We start from the raw sequence: 22,610 nt of genomic DNA, 5'->3' as shown, positions 1-22,610 counted from the left end.
ATATATAAATATATATATATATATATATATATATATATATATATTTTATTGCACTTTACGTTCTGGGGTACATGTGCAGAACATGCAGGATTGTTGCATAGGTACATACATGGCAATGTGGTTTGCTGCCTCCATCACCCTGTCACTTATATCTGGCATTTCTCCCCATGTTATTTCTCCCCAACCTCCCTACCCCCCCCTGTCCCTCCCCTATTCCCCCCCAACAAACCCCAGTGTGTCATGCTCCCCTCCCTGTGTCCATGAATTCTCATTGTTCAACACCCACCTGTGAATGAGAATATGTAGTGTTTGATTTTCTGTTCTTGTGTCAGTGTGCTGAGAATGATGGTTTCCAGACTCATCTATGTCCCTACAAAGGACACGAACTCATCATTTTTTATGGCTGCATAGTATTCCAAGGTGTATATGTACCACATTTTCCCTGTCCAGTCTATCATTGATGGGCATTTGGGTTGGTTCCAGGTTTTTGCTATTGTAAACAGCACCGCAGCGAACATATGTGTGCATGTGTCCTTATAACAGAACCCTTTATAATCCTTTGGATATAGACCCAGTAATGGGATTGCTGGGTCAAATGGAATTTCTGTTTCTAGGTCCTTGAGGAATCATCACACTGTCTTCCACAATGGCTGAAGTAATTTACACTCCCACCAACAGTGCAACAGTGTTCCTATTTCTCCACATCTCTCCAGCATCTGTTGTCTCCAGATTTTTTAATGATGGCCATTCTAACTGGGATGAGATGGTATCTCAATGTGGTTTTGATTTGCATTTCTCTAATGACCAGTGCAGACTTTTTAGTCTGATGTAGTCCCATCTGTTTATTTTTTCCTTTGTTGCCTGTGCCTTTGGAGTTGTATTCATAAAATCTTTGGCAAGACCAATGACAAGGAGTTTTTCTTCCACTTTCCACTAGTAGTTTTGCACTTTTAGGTCTTATGTTTAAGTCTTCAATTCATTTTAAGTTGATTTTTGTATATATGTGAGATAAGGATCCACTTTCATTCTTTCACATGTGGATATCCTGTTTCCCAACACCATTTATTGAAGAGACTATTCTTTCCCCGTTGAATATTCCTGGCATCTTTGTTGAAGGTTAGTGAACTGCATAAGTGTGGCTTTATTTCTGGGCTCTTTATTGTCCCATTAGTTTATATGTCTTTTGTTTTGTTGTTTTATTGTAATTTAGGTTCTGGGGTACATGTGCAGATCATGCAGAATTGTTGCATAGGTACATACACGGCAAGGTGGTTTGCTGCCTTCCTCCCCCCATCACCTGTATCTGGTATTTCTCCCCATGTTATCCCTCCCCACCACCCACTGTCCCTCCCCATACCCCCCCCAACTGACTGCAGTATGTGATGCTCCCCACCCTGTCTCCACATTTTCTAATTGTTCAACACCCACCTATGAGTGAGAACATGTGGTATTTGATTTTCTGTTCTTGTGTCAGTTTGCTGAGAATGATGGTTTCCAGATTCATCCACGTCCCTATGAAGGATATGAACTCATCGGTTTTTATGACTGCATAATATTCCATAGTGTATATGTGCCACATTTTCCCTATCCAGTCTATCGTCAATGGGCATTTGGGTTGGTTCCAGGTCTTTGCTATTGTAAACAGTGCTGCAACGAACATACATGTGCATGTGTCTTTATAATAGATCTATTTATAATTCTTTGGATATATACCCAGTAATGGGATTGCTGGGTCAAATGGTATTTCTATTTCTAGGTCCTTGAGGAATCGCCACACTGTCTTCCACAATGGTTGAAGTAATTTACACTCCCACCAACAGTGTAAAAGTGTTCCTATTTCTCCACATCCTCTCCAGCATCTGTTGTCTCCAGATTTTTTAATGATCACCATTCTAACTGGTGTAACATGGTATCTCAATGTGGTTTTGACTTGCATTTCTCTAACGACCAGTGATGATGAGCATTTTCTCATATGTTTGTTGGCTTCATAGATGTCTTCTTTTGAAAAGTGCTGGTTCATATCCTTTGCCCACTTTTGAATGGGTTTGTTTTTTTCTTGCAATGGGGAAAGGATTCCCTGTTTAATAAATGGTGTTGGGAAAACTGGCTAGCCATGTGCAGAAAGCAGAAACTGGACCTCTTCCTGACATCTTACACTAAAATTAACTCCAGATGGATTAACATCTAAACATAAGACCTAACACCATAAAAACCCTAGAAGAAAACTTAGGCAAAATCATTCAGGACATAGGCATAGGCAAGAACTTCATGGCTAAAACACCAAAAGCAATGGCAACAAAAGCCAAAATAGACAAATGGCAGTATATTATAATATACTGTGATTATATTATATACTGATTATATTATGCATAATATACTGATTATATAATATGCTGATTATATTATATATAATATACTGATTATATAATATGCCGATTATATATTTTTTTATTTATTTTTTTAATTTATTTATTTTATAGACAGGGTTTCACCATGTTGGTCAGGCTGGTGTTGAACTCCCTGACACCTCAGGTGATCCGCCCGCCTTGGCCTCCAAAGTGCTTGGATTATAGGCATGAGCCACCACGCCCAGCCATATACTGATTATATTATAATCACAGTGTGATTTCTCCAGCTATGTTCTTCTTTCTCAAGATTGCTTTGGGTATTCAGGAACTTTTGTAGTTTCATATGAATTTTAGAATTGTATTTCTATTTCTGTGAAAAATGTTATTGGAATTTTGATAGGGATTGCATTGGATCTATAGACAGCATTTGGTAGTAGTGTGTGGGTTTGTTTTTTGTTTTGTTTTGTTTGTATTTCCCTAAAGACTAAAGATTTGGGGCAATTTTTCAGGTGCTTATTGACCATTTATATATCATTCTTGGAAAAACATCCATTCAAACTCTTTTACACATTTTTTAAAAATTAGGTGAGAATCACATAATGTAAAATTAACCATTTTAAAGTGAGCAATTCAGTGGCATTTAGTACCTTCAAAATGTTGTACAACCACCACCTCTATCTGGTTCAAAAACATTTTCATTACTACAAAATAAAACCCTGTACTCATTAAACAGTTAGTTGACATTCTTCCTTCCCACCAACCCAGGCCAACAACAATCTGCTTTCAGTCTCTATGGATTTTGCTATTCTGGATACTTCCTATAAGTGAAATCATACAATATGTGACTTTTTTTGTGGCTTCTTTCACTTATGTTTTCAAATTCTTTCAGACTGTAGCATGTTTCTGTACTTTGTTCCTTTTTCATAAATAATATTTGATTGAATGGGCATACAGTCATGCATCACTTACTGATGGAGATATATCCTGAGAAATGCATCACTAGGCAATTTCATTGTCATGCAAACATCTAGAGTATACTTATACCAAACTAGATGGTACAGCCTACTACATGCCCAGGCTATATGGTTTAGCCTATTGCTCCTATGCTATAAACCTCTACAACATGTTACCATATGGAATACTTTAGGCAGCTAAAACACAATGACAAACATTCGTGTATTTAAACACAGAAAAGGTGCCATAGAAAAACTCTTAAGTTTAATTAGACCTCATTTGTCTATTTTGGCTTTTGTTGCCATTGTTTTCGGTGTTTTGGTCATAAGTCCTTGCCTATGCTTATGTCTGAATGGTTTTGCTTAGGTTTTCTTCTAGGGTTTTTATGGTATTTGGCCTTATGTTTAAATCTTTAATCCATCTGGAGTTAATTTTAGTGTAAGGTATCAGGAAGGTGTCCAGTTTCAGCTTTCTGCATATGCCCAGCCAGTTTTCCCAACACCATTTATTAAACAGGGAATCTTTTTCCCATTGCCTGTTTTTGTCAGGTTTGTCAAAGATCAGATGGTTGTAGATATGTTGTGTTGCCTCTGAGGCCTCTGTTCTGTTCCATTGGTCTATATCTCTGTTTTGGTGCCAGTACTATGCTGTTTTGATTACTGTAGCCTTGTAGTATAGTTTGAAGTCAGGTAGCGTGATGCCTCCAGCTTTGTTCTTTTTGCTTAGGATTGTCTTGGCTATGTGGGCTCTCTTTTGGTTCCATATGAAGTTTAAAGTGTTTTTTTCTAGTTCTATGAAGAAGGTCATTGGTAGCTTGATAGGGATAGTGTTGAATCTATAAATTACTTTGGGCAGTATGGCCATTTTCATGTACTGATTCTTCTTAACCATGAGCATGGAATGTTTTTCCATCTGTTTCTGTCCTCTCTTTATTTCGTTGAGCAGTGGTTTGTAGTTCTCCTTGAAGAGGTCTTTCACATCCTTTGTTAGTTGTATGCTTAGGTATTTTATTCTCTTTGTAGCAATTGTGAATGGGAGTTCGCTGATGATTTGGCTCTCCTGTCTGTTATTGGTGTATAGGAATGCTTGTGATTTCTGCACATTGTTTTTTTATGCTGAGACTTTGCTGAAGTTGCTTATCAGCTTAAGGAGATTTGGGGCTGAGATGATGGGGTCTTCTAAATATACAAGTATGTTGTCTACAAATAGAGACAATTTGACGTCCTCTTTTCCTAATTGAATACTCTTTATTTCTTTGTCTTGCCTGATTGATCTGGCTAGAACATCCTATATTGAATTAGAATGGTGAGGGAGGGCATCCTTGTCTAGTGCCAGTTTTCAAAGGGAATGCTTCCAGTTTTTGCCCATTCAGTATGATGTTGGCTGTGGGTTTGTCATAAACATATTTTATTATTTTGAGATATGTTTCATCGATACCTAGTTTATTGAGAGTTTTTAGCATAAAGGGCTATAGAATTTTGTTGAAGGCCTTCTCTGCACCTATTGAGAAACTTACGAGTTTCTGCACAGCAAAAGAAACAATCATTAGAGTGAATCGGCAACCAACAGAATGGGAAAAAGTATTTGCAATCTACCCGTATGACAAAGGGCGCTAATATCTAGAATCTACAAAGAACTAAAGCAGATACAAAACAAACCAACCAACCCATTAAAAAGTGGGCAAAGGATATGAACAGACACTTTTCAAAAGAAGACATTTATGAGGCAAACAAACAAGAAAAAATGCTCATCATCACTGGTCATTAGAGAAATGTAAATCAAAACCACATTGGGATACCATCTGATGCCAGTTAGAATAGCAATCATTAAAAAATAAAAAATAAAAAATCTGGAGACAACAGATGTTGGAGAGGATGTGGAGAAATAGGAACACTTTTACACTGTTGGTGGGAGTGTAAATTACTTCAACCATTGTGGAAGACAGTGTGGCGATTCCTCAAGGATCTAGAAATAGAAATTCCATTTGACCCAGCAATCCCATTACTGGGTATATACCCAAAGGATCATAAGTTGTTCAATTATAAAGACACATGCACACATATATCCATTGTGGCACTGTTTACAATAGCAAAGACCTGGAATCAACCCAAATGCAGATCAATGGTAGACTGGATAAAGAAAATGTGGCACATATACAGCCATAAAAAAGTATCAGTTCATGACCTTTGTAGGGATATGGATGAATCTGGAAACCAACATCCTCAGCAAACTGACACAAGAACAGAAAATCAAACACCACATGTTCTCCTCATAGGCAAGTGTTGAACAATGAGAACACATGGGCACACGGAGGGGAACGTCATACCTTGGGATCTGTTGGGGGGTGGGGGTCTAGGGGAGGGACAGCAGGGGGTGAAGAAAAACTTAAATCTTTACCTACAATAATGCAAAGTCAATAAATGATATATGAAAATAAAAAGACCAAAAAAAATATACCTGTATAGGGCACTTACCATGAATGGAGTTTGCAGGACTACAAGTTGCTCTGGGTGAGTGAGTGATGAGGGACTGTTAAGGCCAAGGATATTACTATACAGTACTGGAGACTATAAAACTCAACACTTAGGCTACACTAAATTTATTTAAAATTTTTTCTTTCTTGGCCAGGCACAGTGGCTCACGCCTGTAATCCCTTTGGGAGACCAAGGCGAGTGGATCACCTTAGGTTAGGAGTTCAAGACCAGCCTGGCCAACATGGTGAAACTCCATCTTTACTAAAAATACAAAAATTAGCCAGGCATGGTGGCGCATGCCTGTAATCCCAGCTACACAGGAGGCTGAGGCAGGAGAATCACCCAAACCCAGGAGGCAGACATTGCAGTGAGCCAAGATCCTACTATTGCATTCCAGCCTGTGTGACAAGAGCAAAACTCCTTCTCAAAAAATAATAATAAAAATAAAAACAAAATTTTGTATTTCTTCAATAATTAACCTTAGTTTACTGTAACTAACTACTTTATAAACTTTTTACTATTTTGACTCTCATAACACTTAGATTAAAACACTGTATAGCTATAAATATTCTCATTCTTTATATTCTTCTATAAACTTTTTTCTATTTTTTTTTTTACTTTGTAAACGTTTTTGTTAAAAAAAAAAAAACAAAAAACTAACATACAAACATATACACTAGCTTAGACATCAACATGGTCAGGATCATCAATATCATTGTGTTCCACCTCCACATCTTGGCCTACTAGAAAGTCTTTAGGGGCAGTAAGACAAATGGAGCTGTTACCTCCTATGATAACAAATGCCTTCTGGAATAACACCTTGAAAGACCTGCCTGAGGCTATTTTACAGTTAACTTTTTTTTAATAAGTAGAAGCAGTACACTCTAACAATAAAAAGTATGGTAACTACTGTACATAATTGTGTGTGCTATATACATTTGTAGAAGTGGTAATACAGGTTTGTTTATACCAGAATCACCACAAATACATGAGTAATGCATTGTGCTATGACATTATGATGGATATGACATCATTAGGCAATAGGAATTTTTCAGCTCAATTACCATCTCATGGGACCACCATCATATATGTGGTCCATCATTGACTGAAACGTTACTATGTGGCACATGACTGTACTAGATTTTGTTTATTCATTCATCATTTGATGAACATTTGGGTTGTTTATCTATTTTGGCTATTGAGAATAGTACTGCTATGAACATTCCTGTACAAGTGTTTCTTTGAGTACCTGTCTTTAATTTCTTTGGTTAAATACTAGGAATGGAATTGCTAAGTCACGTGGTAATGCTGTTGAACTTTTTGAAAAACTACCAAACTATTTTCCACGGCTACCCACTAGCAATATCCAAAGGCTTTAATTTCTTTACATCTTTGCAAATGCTTATTTTCAATTTTTTAAATTATGGTCAACCTAGAAGGTATGAAGTGGAACCTCATAATTTTGACTTGCACTTTCTAAATGACAAAGAACAGTAAGCAGGTGCTTGTTGGTCATTTATTTATCTTCTTTGAAGAAATATCTATTCAAGTCCTTTGTCCATTTTTTACTTGAGTTGTTCATCTTTTTGTTGTCAGAGTTTATTGTATTGTTTGGATACTAGATCCATGTCAGATATATAATTTGCAAATATTTTCTATTTTATAGGTTGTTTTTGACTTTCTTGATGTCTTTTGATGCACATAAGTTTTAACTGCTTATAAAGTCCAATTCATCTATTTTTTCTATTGTTATTCATGCTTTTTATGTCACATCTAAGAAACTATTGCCAAATCCAATGGTCATGAAGATTGACACCATGTTTTTTCCTAAGTGTTTAGTGGTTTTAGCTCTTACATTTAGGTTGCTGATTTGAGTTAATTCTTATACGTGGCGGGAGGTAGGGGTCAAGCTTCACACTTTTGTATTTGAACATCCAGTTGTCAGAGATCAACTTACTGAACAGACTGTTCTTTGCTCATTCAAGGACATTTCCATCCTTGTTGAAAATCAATTGGTAATTGATATATGGGTTTACTTATGGACTCCATTATCTATTTCATTGTTTCTTGATGTGGTTTGGCTGTGTCCCTACCCAAATCTCATCTTGTAGTTCCCATAATCCCCACATGTCATTGGAGGGACCCAGTGGGAAGTAACTGAATCATGGGGGCAGTTCTCTGCATACTGTTCTCATGGTAGTGAGTGAGTTCTCATGAGAGCTGATGGTATTATAAGGGGCTTCCCCCACCTTCACTCTGCACTGCTCTATTCTGCTGCGATGTGAAGGATGTGTTTGCTTTCCCTTCCACCATGATTGTAAGTTTCATGAGGTCTCCCCAGCCATGCTGAACTGTGAGTCAATTAAACCTCTTTCCTTTATAAATTACCCAGTCTCATGTAAGTCTTTATTAGCAGTGTGAGAACAGACTAATGCAGTAAACTGGTACCAGGAGTGGGGCACTGCTACAAGGATACCCAAAATGTGGAAACAACTTTGGAACTGGGTAACAGGCAGAGGATGGAACAGTTTGGAGGGCTCAGAAGAAGACAGGAAAATGTGGGAAAGTTTGGAGCTTCCTAGAGACTTGTTGAATGGCTTTGATGAAATGCTGATAGTGATATGGACAATAAAGTCCAGGCTGAGGTGGTCTCAGATGGAGATAAGGAACTTGTTGGGAACTGGAGCAAAGGTGACTCTTGCTATGCAAAGACACTGGCAGCATTTTGCCCCTATCCTAGAGATCTGTGAAACTTTGAACTTGAGAGAGATGATTTATGGTATCTGGTGGAAGAAATTTCTAAGTGTCAAAGTGTTCAAGAGGAAGCAGGGCATAAAAGTTTGAAAAATGTGCAGCCCGATGATGCAGTAGAAAAGAAAAATGTATTTTCTGGTGGCAAATTCAAGCCAGCTGCAGAAATTTGCTTAAGTAACGAGGAGCCAAATGTTAATTACAAGACAATGGGATAAATGTTTCCAGGGCATGTCAGAGACCTTCCCGGCAGCCCCTCCCATCAAGGCCTAGAGGCCTAGGAAGGAAAAATGGTTTCCAGGGCCAGACCCAGGACCCCCTTATTGTGTACAGCCTTGTGACTTGGTGCCCTGCATCCCAGCTGCTCCAGCCATAGCTAAAAGGGGCCAACGCATAGCTCATGCTGGTGCTTCAGAGGGTGCAAGCCCCAAGCCTTTGTGGCTTACATGTGGTGTTGAGCTTGTGGGTGCACATAAGTTAAGAATCAAGGTTTAGGAACCTCTGCCTAGATTTCAGAGGATGTATAGAAATGCCTGAATGTCCAGGCAATAATTTGCTGCAGGGGCAGAGCCCTCATGCAGAACCTGTACTAGGGCAGTGTGGAAGGGAAATATGGAGTTGGGAGCCCCACACAGAGTACCCACTAGGACACTGCCTAGTGGAGCTGTGAGAACAGGGCCACAGTCCTCCAGATCCTAGATGGTAGATTCACTGACAGCTTGCACCATATGCCTGGAAAACCCACAAACACTAACACCAGCCCATGAAGGCAGCCAGGAGGGGAGCTGTGCCCTCCAAAGCCAAAGGGGCAGAGCTGTCCAAGGCCATGGGAGTCCACCTCTTGAATCAGCATGGCTGGATATGAGACACTGAGTCAAAGGAGATTATTTCAGAGCTTTAACATTTAATGACTGCCGTATTGCATTTCACACTTACGTAGAACCTGTAGCCCCTTTGTAGTTCCCTTTGTTTTGGCCAATTTCTCCCATTTGGAACAGGTGTATTTACCCAATGCCTGTACCTCCGTTGTATCTAGTAAGTATTGATAACCAACATGCTTTTGATTTTACAGCCTCATAGGTGGAAGGGACTTGTCTTGTCTCAGATGAGACTTTGGACTTGGACTTTTGAGTTAATACTGGAATTAGTTAAGACTTTGGGGGACTGTTGGGAAGGCATGATTGTGTTTTGAAATGTGAGGACATGAGATTTGAGAGGGGACAAGATGGACTGATATGGTTTGGCTGTGTCCTGAACCAAATCTCATCTTGAACTGTAGTTCCCATAATCCCCACGTGTCATGGGAGGGACCCAGTGGGAGGTAACTGAATCATGGGGACAGTTTCCTCCATGTATGTATATATATATAAAATCATGTTATCTGCAAATACAGATAGTTTTACTTCTTTCCAACTTGGGTTTTTTTTTTTTTTTTTTGGTCCAATAGTTCTGGTTAGAACTACCACTATAATGTTGAATAGCAGTGGTGAAAGCATGCATCCATGTCTTCTTGCAGTTCTTAGGGGGAAAGCTTTTGGATTTCACCACAGAGTGTAATGTTAGCTGTGCATTTTGCATAAATGCCCATAAATGTTGAGAACATTCATATCATGAAAGCTTATTGGATTTTGTCAGATAGTTTTTCTGCATCAAATGAAATGATCATGTGATTTTTTTGCCCTTCATTCTATTAATGTGGTGTATTCTATAAATTGATTTTCTTATGTTAAACCATGCTTGCATGCCTTGGATAGATCCTGCTTGGCCGTGGTGAATAATTCTTTTAATATGTTTTGGGGTTCTGTTTGCTACTAATAGTATTTTGTTGAAGATTTTCATCTGTATTCATAAAGAATATTGGTGGCTTTTTTTTTTTTTCAATGTCTTTGTCTAGCTTTGCTCTCAGAGTAATGTTACTCTCTTAGAATAAATAGAGAAATGCCCCCTCCTCGTCTATTTTTTGAAAGTGTGAGGATTGGTGTTACATCTTCTTTAAATGTATGGTACAAATACCCAGTGTAGCTAATCTGTTCTTGGACTTTTCTTTTGGGGGGCTTTTTGATTACTTACTCAATCTGTTTACTTTTATAGATATGTTCAAGTTTTCTATTTCTTTCTAAGAAATTTTTGGTAATCTGGGTGTTTTTAGGAATTTGTCTCCTCCATTCAGATTATCTGAGTTGGTGTACAACTGTTCATAGTTTTATAATCCTTTTTCATCCAGTAAGTTTGGTGGTAATGTCACTATATTTATTTCAGATTTTAGCTATTTGGGTCGTTTCTCATTTTCCATTGTCAGTCTAGCTAAAGAAATGTTCATTTTGTTGATATTTCAAAAAGTTGTTTGGTTTCCTTGATGATGTGTATTGTTTTTCTATTCTCTATGTTATTTGTCTTTGCTGTATATATGTATCTGATAGCTCTTTCCCTGATGATTAGTGATGTGTTGAGCATTTTTTTCCATATACCTATTGGCCATTTTTATGTCTTTTTTTTTTAATTTTTTTGAGAAATGTCTACTCGGGTCTTGCCCATTTTTAAAATCAGGTATTTATTTTTTTGCTTTGAGTTCCTTATATATTTTGGATATTAACCCTTTACTAGATGTATAATTGGCAAATATTTTCTTCTATTTTGTAGATTGTGTCTTCACTCTGTTAGATTTTTTGCTTGGCTGTGCAGAAGCTTTTTTGATTGACATGCCACTTGTCTACTTTTGTTTTTGTTGCCTGTGCTTTTGAGGCCATATTAAAAAAATCATAGTACAGACCAGTGTCATGGAGTTTTTCCCCTATGTTTTCTTCCAGTAATTTCATAGTTTGTGGTATTACCTTTAACTCTGAAATCCATTTTAATTTTTTTATATGGTAAAAAAAAAAACAAGAATCTAATTTCATTCTTTTGCATGTGGATATTTCATTTTCCCAACAATATTTATTGAAGAGACAGTTCTTTTCCCATGATGTGTTTCTGGCATCTTTGTCAAAAATCACTTGGCTGTAAATGCGTGTATTTCTGGGTTCTTTATTCTACTCCACCAGTCTACATTTTCATTTTTACATCAGTACCATGCTCTTTGGGTTACTATAGCTTTGTAGCATATTTCAAAATCAGGTGGTGTGGTGCTTCCATCTTTGTTATTTTTGCTGAAGATTGTTTTGGTTACTCAGACCCTTGTAGTTCCATATGTATTTTAGAATTGTTTTTTACATTTCTGTGAACAGTATGATTGGCATTTTGATAGTGATTGCACTGAATGTCTGGATCACTTTGGGTAGTATGGACATTTTAACAATATTAATTCTTCCAATCAATGAACACAGGATATCTATTTATTTGTGTCTTCTTCAATTTCTTTCATCAATGTTTTACAGTTTTTGTTGTATTTTTTTTAAGAGACAAGGTCTCACTCTGTCACCCAGGATGCAGTGTGATTCCCTGTTATCCAATCACAGCCCACTGCAGTCTCAACCTCCTGGGTTCAAGTGATCCTCTCACCTCAGCCTCCTGAGTATGTGGGACTACAGGAACATGTCACCACACCTGGCTAATTTTTGTATTTTTTGTAGAGACAGGGTCTCACTATGTTGCCCAGGCTGGTCTCAAACTCCTGAGCTCAGGTATCTGCCTACCTCAGTCTCCCAAAGTGCTGGGATTATGGGTATGGGCCTCCATGCCTGGCCTTGTTTTATAGTTTTAAGTGTAGAGGTCTTTTACCTTCTTGGTTAAATTTATTCTCATGTATTTTATTTTATTTTTGTAGCTACATGGGACTGCTTTCTTGATTTTGTTTTCAGCTACTTTGCTGTTAATGTATAGAACTGCTACTGATTCATCTATGTTGATTTTGTAACCTGCAACTTTACTGAATTAGTTTATTAGTTCTAATAGTTTTCTAGAGGGGTCCTTAGAGTTTTCTATATATAAGATTATGTCATCCGCAGACAGGGACAATTTGACTTCCTCCTTTCCAATTTGGATACCTTTTCTTTCTTTTTCTTGCCTAATTGCTCTAAGACTTCCAGCACTATGTTGAATACAAGTGGTAGGAGTGGGCATCCATGTATTTTTCCATATGTTAGAGGAAAGGCTTCCAAATTTTCCTTGTTCAGTATGATGTTAGCTGTGGGTTTGTCATAAATGGCCTGTATTGTGTTGAGGTACATTCCTTCTGTACCTAATTTGTTGACAGTTTTTATCATGAAGTGATGTTTCTCAAATGCTTTTTTTGGCATCTATTTAAATGATCATATAATTTTTGTCCTTCAGTCTGTTAATAATAGATCACATTTATTGATTTGTGTATTTTTAACCAATCTTGCATCCCTGGAATGCATCCCACTTGATCATGGTGAATGATCTCTTTAACATGCATTAGGTTAGCTAGTATTCTGTTGAGGATTTTTGCATCTATGTTTATCAGGGATATCAGCCTGTAGATTTTTGTTGTCTTGGTATCAAGGTAATGCTGGCATCTTAAAATGAATTTAGTAGTGTTCTCTGCTCTTCAACTTTTTGGAAGATTTTGAAAAGAACTGATATTAGTTCTTTAAATGTTTGGTAGAATTCAGCATTGAGACCATCAGTACCTAGGCTTTTCTTTGATAAGAAACTTTTGATTACTGATTCAATCTCCTTACTGGTTACTGGTCTGTTCAGATTTTGTTTCTTCATAATTCAATATTGGTAGGTTGCAGGTGTTCAGGAAGTTCTCATTTCTTCCCTGTTATCCAATTTGTTGGCATATAATTGTTCATATGTCAGTGATCTCTGGCGATCATTTGTATTTCGGTCATATTAGTTATAATATCTCCTTTTTCATCTCTGATTTTCTTTATGTCTTCTCTCTTTTTCCTCAGCCTAGCTACATGTTTGTCAATTTTGTTTCTCTTTTTAAAAACTGACCCTTGGCTTGGCACAGTGGCTCACACCTGTAATCCCAGGACTTCAGGAGGCCAAGGCAGGATGACTGTTTGAGTCCAGGAGTTCGAGACTAGCCTGGGCAACATAGTGAGACCCTGTCTCTATCTCTACAAAAAATAATTTTTAAAAAAATTAGCTAGGCATGGTAGCATACGCCTGGAGTCCCAGCTACTCCAGAAGCTATGGTGGGAGGATCACTTGAGCCTGGGAGATTGAGGCAGCTATGAACCATGATTATGCCACTGCAATGAAGCCTTGGCAACAGAGCAAGACCCTGTCTCAAAAAACAAAACACCCAAAACACAATCTTTGTTTCGTTGATCATTTGTGTTGTTTTCTAATATTTATTTATTTTGTTCTAATATTTATTTTATTTCTTCTCTGTTCTTTATTATTTCCTTTCTTCTACTTATTTTGGGCTTAGTTTGTTCTTGTGTTACTAGTTCCTTGAGATACAACATTAGGTTGTTTGAGATCTTTTTTTCTTTTTTGATGTAGATGTTTATTGCTACAAAGTTCCCTCTCAGAATTACTTTGCTGTATCCACAGGTTTTGGCATATTGTTTCCATTTTAATTTGTCTGAAGAAATTTTTCATTTCTATTTTAATTTCTTTATTGACCCATTTATCGTTCAGGTACATATTGTTCAATTTTCATGTATTTGTGAATTTTATGAAGTTCCACCATTATTGATTTCTATTTTTATACAGCTGCAGGCATTGTTTGGTGATCATTTCCCTCTCTTGCTCCCAAGCAGACAGTAACTCTGCTCTGTACTGCCTGGGGTTTGGAAGGGAGTGACATGGGTAATGTAAAACTGTCCTTCCTACCCTACTCAATGCATTTTTTCTTATTATGATGCTATAACCAGGTGCTGTGATCTCTTATCTGCTTTCTTTAGCTCTTATCAAGGTATTTTCATGCATGGATACTTGTTGAAATTGGCAATCAGTAGACAGTCCTACTGTACCATCCTCCTTGGCTCTCTCTGAGGAAGCATCTCTACTAATTTCTTTTTCTTGTGTATAGGCCATAATTTGTTGCTTTGAATGCCTTAATTTTTTTTGTTAAAAACTGGACATTTCGAATACTGTAACAGAGCAAGTCTGGAAATCAGATTCTACCTTCCCTCCAGGGTTTGTTGTTGCCACTTATTGTATCTGATTTTATGTGTTCAGTGAGTCTTCTGAACTAATTATTATATTCTGTATTCTTTGTCATATGTGGTCACTGAGGTCTTTGTCCTGTTAGCTTAGTGGCTGTCTGGTAATTCAATAGAGATTTCTTTAAACACCAAGATTCTGATGTTTTTTTCCCTTAATTAAACATTTTCCTGTTGATATAAAGTTTTGATTAGTTTCTAAAGTTCCAATAAAGTTGATTCTGATCATTTTTGCCAGATTATTCACTACTATGGAGAACCTGGCTTTTGAAGTTTCCAAGTCTGCTATTGCTGATGTTACTTCCTCTCTTCACTTTATTAATCAACCTAGTTTTTTGGTCTCTTGTTCAGATTGGTTAATTTGTATTGATCTATCATTAAAGTTTACTGACTCTTTCTTCTGTCATCTCTGTTCTACTATCTAGACCATCCAGTAAGTTGTATATTTTAGTGATTATATTTTTCAATTCTAAATTTTTTTTTGGGACAGAGTTTTGCTCTTGTTGCCCAGGCTGGAGTGCAATGGTGTGATCTCGACTCACTGCAACCTCCACCTCCCAGGTTCAAGTGATTCTCCTGCCTCAGCCTCCTGAGTAGCTGGGATTACAGGCATCTGACAGGACACCTGGCTAATTTTTGTATTTTTAGTAGAGACACGGTTTCAGTATGTTGGCCAGGCTGGTCTCAAACTCCTGACCTCAAGTGATCCACCCACCTGGGCCTCCCAAAGTGCTGGGATTACGGGCATGAGCCACTGCACTTGGCCTTTCAGTTCTAAAATTTGCATTTGGTTTTTTATTATTGCATTTATTTGCTGAGAGTTTCTATTTAAACATTTGTTTTAAGAGTGTTTGCAGTTGAACTACCCATCTGACAAGGATTAGTCAGAATATATAAGGAGCTCAAACAACTCTACAGGAAATTATCTAATAATACAATCCAAAAATGGGCAAAAGATTTGAATAGACATTTCTCAAAAGATATACAGATGGCAAACAGGTATATGAAAAAGTGCTCAATATCACTGATCATCAGAGAAATGCAAATCAAAACTATACTGAGATATCATCTCACCCCAGTTAAAATGCTTGATACCCAAAAGACAAGGAATAACAAATGCTGGTGAGGATATGGAGAAAAGAGAACCCCTGTACACTATTGGTGGGAATGTAAATTAGGACAGCCACTATGGAGAACACTTTGGAGGTTCCTCCACAAACTAAAAATAGAACCACCATATGATCTAGTGTATATATGAACTACCATATATACACTGCTGGGTATATAATCAAAAGAAATGAAATCAGTGTATTGAAGAGATATCTGTACTCCCATGTTCACTGTAGCACTGTTCACAATAGCCAAAATTTGTTAGCTACCTGAGTGTCCATCAACAGACAAATGGATAAAGGAAATGTGGTACATATACAAAATGGAGTACTATTCTGCCACAAAAAAGAATGAGATCCTGTCATTTGCAACAATGTTGATGGAACTGGAGATCACTGTATTAAGTGAAATAAGTTAAATGCATGGCACAGAAAGACAAACATAACATGTTCTCACTTATTTGCGGGATATAAAAATCAAAACAATTGAACTCATAGAAATAGAAGGATAGTTACCAGAGACTGGGAAGGGTAGTAGGGAACCAGAGAAAGGTGGGGATGGTTAATAGGTACCAAAATGAGTCATCAGAAATAAATAAAATGTATTATTTGATTGTACAACACAGTGACTATAGTCAATAACTTAATTGTACATTTTACAGTAACTCAAAGAGTGTAAATGGACTGCTGTAATGCAAAGGATAAATGCTTGAGCAGATGGATACCCCATTCTCCATGATGTGATTATTTCACATTGCATGCCTATATCAGAACATCACATGCACCCCATAAATATATACACCTATGTACGTACCCACAAAAATTAAAAATTAAAATGTTGTAAGAGAATATTTGCAATTATTTTTTAAAACACTTTTGTAATAGTTTAAGCATCTCTAATCTGAACATCCAAAATCCAAACTGGTCCATAATCTGAAACTTTCTGAGCATCGACATGACACTCAAAGGAAATGATCAATGGAGCACTATGGAATTCATATTTTCAGATCAGGAATGCTGAAAAAGCATAATGCAAATATTCTAAAATGTTAAAAAATATAAAATCTGAAAGTATTTCAATAAAGGATATTCAACCTGTATTTGCTTTAAAGTCTTTATCACACAATTCCTACACGAGTGTTAGCTCAGTGTTAGCATCTGTTAATGTCCTTTTCAATGTAAGTTGAAATTTTCTCAGTTCTTCCCATACCACATAATTCTGAATTGTATTCTCAATATTTGGAATATTATGTTGAGACATTGGGTCTTGTTTACATTCTATGGAGAATGTTGTTATTTTTGTTTTAGCACACAATCCGTCTAGTTAGGTTCAGGTTCAATTTTCCACAGCCTTCTATAGGTAGCGGTTCTAATTTTTCAGAGCCTTTGTAGTGTTCTTTGGATATTACCTGTATGTGCACCACCTAGTGGTCAGTATAGGATCTATGTAGTGGTCTATTGGTTAATTCTGTTCTCAATTATGCTAATTAGGATCAGATCCATGCATACATCACTCAAGTATTAGCCAAGAAATTTATAAACAACTTTATGAAATTGCTTAATCATGTGATTTCTTGGATCCCTTTTGTTTCTCCTATCAGAAACATGAGACTCTAGCTACTCCTCTCTTGCGTTCCTCCATGATTTGGCCTGCAGATACACCAAGTGTTCAATAACCAAGTTTTCATTCTTATATCAGAATAATCATCATCATTATCATCATTTGCAGTAACAGCAACATCAAGAGTTCTTCTAATTAATAGTTAATAATGAAAACAATAATAATGATGAACTGTCTTGGAGGAAGTATGATAGCAATTGTTAAGACTGGTGTCCCAGAGCAAGATATGTCAGGTCTAGCACTGAGTGATACCTGAACAAAACAGCTGGCTCCCAACCTATTCACCCTAAAGTGAAGCCTCGTGTTGACAAGCCATGGCCACAAATACTGAGCTACCACTTCACTTTTTGTTGCCTTATTCTTAAAAAGGGGTAGACAAGAAAGATTATAAAAATGAAACAGAAATAAAAATTATCAGAGGAAAAGGATAACTGTAAAAAGCAAAAGAAAGTCTAACATTTCAATATCATATCAATAAAATAAGAAAAGGATGCTGCGAAATGGGAGTAACTACCAAATGCAGAAAAAAAACTCTTGAAATTTAAAAATATAAAATTGCCAAAATAAAAGTTAGAAGATAAAATTTTTAAAATCCAAAACTAGAATAAAATAAAAGAGACAGAAAATATGAATAAAAAGAGTCATTAAGGTCAATTTAGGACCTTTAACTCGTGACTGATAGGAGCTCTAGAAAGAGAAAGGGAAAAAACAGGGAGGAATTATCAAAGAACAGAGAAAAGGATATGATATCTCTGTCCTACTAACTTAGGAGGAAAAGGAAGGAGAGAGCTATAAGAGAGGAAGCTCGTGATGCATCACCTTCTGCTAGGACTTCAAGTCAATGAGACAGGGTTATATCGGATATATTAAGGAGAACATTGACCATGAGAAGAAGGACTCCTACACTGATTACCATAACCAGCATGAGACCAGAAAGCCTCCTTTCCCTACAGTGTGGGTTTATTTAAGTCATCTTCCCAATACTTCTGATGCCATCTTAGAGTGAACATGGGCAGTAAGGGAAGTAATTGAAGGAATGAGAAGTCATTCCCCAAAGACCAATATAAACTTGAAGAAACTTTAAATTATGAAACTGGACTAAGTTACAAATAAGATTTCCTCTCTCCAGGAACTGAGTAGGTTGTGGATTGTTTTATCTGGGGATACAAAACAAACAAACAAAATAATAGAGAATTGCCCAGAGCTGAAAGATAAGTACTGTCTGATTGAAAGTGTACAGCAGTTTGAATAAAATATCTATATTCTAATTATATCATAGAATATTTCACATCAAGAATAAAGAGAAACACCTAAAAGCTGTCAGAGAGAGGGGGGAGGAATGCCCTACAAAGGAAGAATTGGACTGGCAAACAAACAAAAAAAAAACACTGAAACAAGGCCTTCAATGAGGCCTTGTTTATGAGGGGGAAAATTTCCACTTTGAATTCTTTATCTAGTAAGGTTATTAATTAAGAATAAAAACATTTCAGACAAGCAGAACTCAGAAAGTTTAAGTCAAATACACCATTCTTAGGAAGTTACTAGGGAGTCTTTTCCAGCAAAATCACACAGTGAACCAAGAAAAATAACATGAAATCCAGACCACAATGGATTCAACCCTGGAGAATAATGAAGGAAAATCCCAGGACGTCAGCTGTGCAGTAGGCCTACAGAATATATCAGGTTAGGGTAAGAGGATAGTGCATTTCAAGGGAGCAATCCTAGGAAAAGCAAGGATTCTAAATATTTTTATATTGCTTCTGAAGATGTAGAGCTCTGTGAGATGATAAAGGCAGAAAAATAAGGGGAAAAAGCCACTCAAAACCCCATGTAAAAATGAAAAACTATATAAGAAAGGAAGTGGAATAATAGTACACTACACTGCTTAGTTGTACAGGGAATAATATTTATATAACAATAACAATATTAACACTTAATTTTCTACTCTTAGAATCAACCATAGACAAAGCACAGAAAATGCAATTATGATTACAACACAGAACATAGATGCTTACAACTGTGAAAATGTAAATGTTTAGGGTAAAACTACAAGTAACAGCAGGGAGCCAAAAGATATTGTCTACTGTCAACTGTTAATAAAATAAATAGCCGGGCGCGGTGGCTCAAGCCTGTAATCCCAGCACTTTGGGAGGCCGAGGCGGGTGGATCACGAGGTCAAGAGATCGAGACCATCCTGGTCAACATGGTGAAACCCCGTCTCTACTAAAAATAGAAAAAATTAGCTGGGCATGGTGGCGCGTGCCTGTAATCCCAGCGACTCAGGAGGCTGGGGCAGGAGAATTGTCTGAACCCAGGAGGCGGAGGTTGCGGTGAGCCGAGATCACGCCATTGCCCTCCAGCCTGGGTAACAAGAGCGAAACTCCGTCTCAAAAAAAAAAATAAAGGGGCAAACTTTAAGACTAGAAAAGTAACCAACAGAAGAACAAAAAATAGTAACATAACTACATTGAGAAGAATGGAGATGGGGTAGTGTAAATGAGCTACATCCTCATTTGTGAGAGCAATATAACACAATAATAAATAAGAATAGAAAATATCCAAAATTGGTAAATCAAGAAAGAATATCATAAGTATATTATTTAGAGATATCAAAGTAAACAAAAGAACTAAAAGGAAAATTAGTAGAAAGAAGTGGTCCCATTTGAGGAGTGAAACTATTTATTATAAGACCTTCTGTACCATTCAGTATTTGTATGCATATGCATGTATTAGTGTGAAGATTTTAAAAATTAATATTTCTTGACAAGGTAATACTGTTGTATGGTTCTACAGTCCAAATCTATGAAAAACAACAATAATGTCTCCACATTCTCTACTCTCTCATACTCACATCCTCTCTGCTGAGGTGGCTGATGTGTTTCCTTCCAGATATTTGCATGCATTTACAAGCAAATGTGCAGGTGTGTTTATTTATCTATTTCTCTTACACATCTTTACACAAATGGTAGCACACTATACAAACTGTTCTTGTACCCTGCATTTTCCACTTAACAAAATATCTTGGAGATATCTGTGTGTTACTACCAAGCTTCCTCACAGTTTTTTTTTTAACGGCTGCATTTTATACCATTATATGAATGTATTATAATTTATTTAATCAGTTCTGTACTGATGACCATCTTTTTTCCCAATTGTTTGATATTTCAAACAATATTATAATAATAAATTGATAAGTATTACAAGAAAAAAAGGTAATACAGTATTTGCTTTTATATCTCAATTAGACAATGAATGAATGTGGCTTTCATCTCTGCATCCCAAGTGCCTACCATGATGCTTGGCATATAGTAGGTACTCAATTAAGGTTTGCTAATGGCCAGGTGCAGTGGCTCACACCTGTAAGCCCAGTACTTTGGGAGGCCGAGGCAGGTGGATCACCTGAGGTCGGGAGTTCTTGACCAGCCTGACCAACATGGCGAAACCCTGTCTCTACTAAAAATACAAAAATTAGCCATGCGTAGTGGCATGTGCCTGTATTTTCAGCTACTCAGGAGGCTGAGGCAGGGGAATTGCTTGAACCCAGGAGGTGGAGGTTACACTGAGCCGAGATCGCACCACTGCACTGCAGCTTGGGTGACAGAGCGAGACTCTGTCTCAAAAAAAAAAAAAAAAAAAAAAAATTTGCTAATTTAGATCGAATTGGATTTCAATAAGGAAACGGATCTATATAAACATTTAAATAAGATACTCTAATTCTGAAATCAAATTTATGACACAGCAAAGACAAGAATCTATACACATCTAATACTCTGCATGTTCAATCTTTGTTTTATGATTCACCCATATCCAACCTGCTAAATGTCAGGCAGGACTGTGGTGATATAATTACAGTTAAGAGACTGCTCCTATGACTCCAGCTTCCTAGGTAGCCCATATCCAAACTGCTAAAGAGATTCTAACTCATCATAGAGCTGTAAATCAGTATAAATAGAAATATAGAGTTCTTAGTGTCTTACCAGTGAAAGAAATAAAATGAAACAAAACAATAAATTCCCTGGATTGGAGATTAGCCCTCCAACACGCACGTAAGTCTCTCTCATACTTACTCTGAACTCTTTTGGGCCTGTATGGATTGGAAGCAAGTGTAGAGTACCCGGCCAGTCTATCAAAGGAAAAAAAGAAAGAAAGAAATGTCACACAAAGAAAGATTAATACTGAGGAAGACCCCAAAGGTCCCTCCAGAAGCAGAAGGTTAAAAGAGATTCCAAAGATGTACTTTGCCATAAATCAATTTCTATAAAAAGGATCATATGCTCAGTCAACATAAGATGGTCACAACCAAACATCTGGTCATGTAACAGCAGGGAATTATTAACAAAGACAAGAACCAGGATCCTAAGAACCTGAACATTCAAACTGCTGTCCTCAAAGCTGACAAACATATTCAACAACTACTTATGATGACAATAAATAAATAAATGTATGATGACAAAGCTGAAAGCATTTTAAATGATGTATAAAGTTCAAGGTACTGAACTTCAATGTTTCTGGAAAAGTGATTTTATGGAAAATATTCATTATAACACAGATTCTAAGAATATAGCTAGTGCACTAAATAAGACACTGTTGGTATTCTTGGCAGAATTCATACCTACAATGTTAAGTAGTAATATTTGTTTGAACTGACACATATCATAACCTCTTGACATGAACATAAAATTCAAACAGAATTCAAATAGAGAATGGCAAGACTGGCCACTGATCAAACTGCTTAACCTCTCTTAGCTTCAGTTTGTTCATCCATAAAATGGGAATAATCATCCTGGGCTTTTGTCAGGGTTACAGCATATTTATGTAAAGCACCTAATAAGTACATGCCATACAGTAGATGACAAATGGTAATTGTTACTATCACTAGCCATCAAACTATATACATACATAAAGAGTGAAGATAATGTATGTATGTATATATACATATGTATATACAGCATACAACCACTTCTCATTATCTTCACTCTTACCACCATGGCCAAACCTCCATCATCTCTTGTCTAGATTATAGCAGTATCTTCCTAACAGGTTTCACTGATGCCATGGATTCCACCCCCACCCTCTGCCTACTGTTCAGACTACACAGAAGCCAGAGATCCCATTAAAACACAAAGTCATCCTCCAGTGACTTCCCAAGTCAGAGTCAAAGCCTGGCAAGGCCCTGACAAGATCTGGGCCTTGTTTAGGACAACTAAATGAGTTATCATTCAAACTGGGACACCTCCAAGAGGGAAGACACTAGGATAATAGGGCAA

General features: G+C 37.0%; 1 protein-coding gene across 2 annotated transcripts in view; it reads right to left on the bottom strand.

The window, feature by feature from the left end:
- The window catches only part of BRCC3 (BRCA1/BRCA2-containing complex subunit 3), a 68,734-nt gene that overhangs the window by 28,455 nt on the left and 17,669 nt on the right, over positions 1 to 22,610 (bottom strand). For both annotated transcript variants that reach the window (XM_032265175.1, XM_032265174.1), the window contains exon 7: positions 21,411 to 21,466. In XM_032265175.1, coding sequence (XP_032121066.1) covers positions 21,411 to 21,466 — 56 coding nt within the window. The remainder of the gene's footprint in view (positions 1 to 21,410; positions 21,467 to 22,610) is intronic.

The sequence above is a fragment of the Sapajus apella genome, unplaced genomic scaffold, assembly GCF_009761245.1.
Source record: "Sapajus apella isolate SASKATOON/1434 unplaced genomic scaffold, GSC_monkey_1.0 scaffold149, whole genome shotgun sequence".
Taxonomy (NCBI): domain Eukaryota; kingdom Metazoa; phylum Chordata; class Mammalia; order Primates; family Cebidae; genus Sapajus; species Sapajus apella.
Note: the sequence above shows the minus strand (reverse complement) of the source record. Positions and strands in the feature narration are given on the sequence as shown.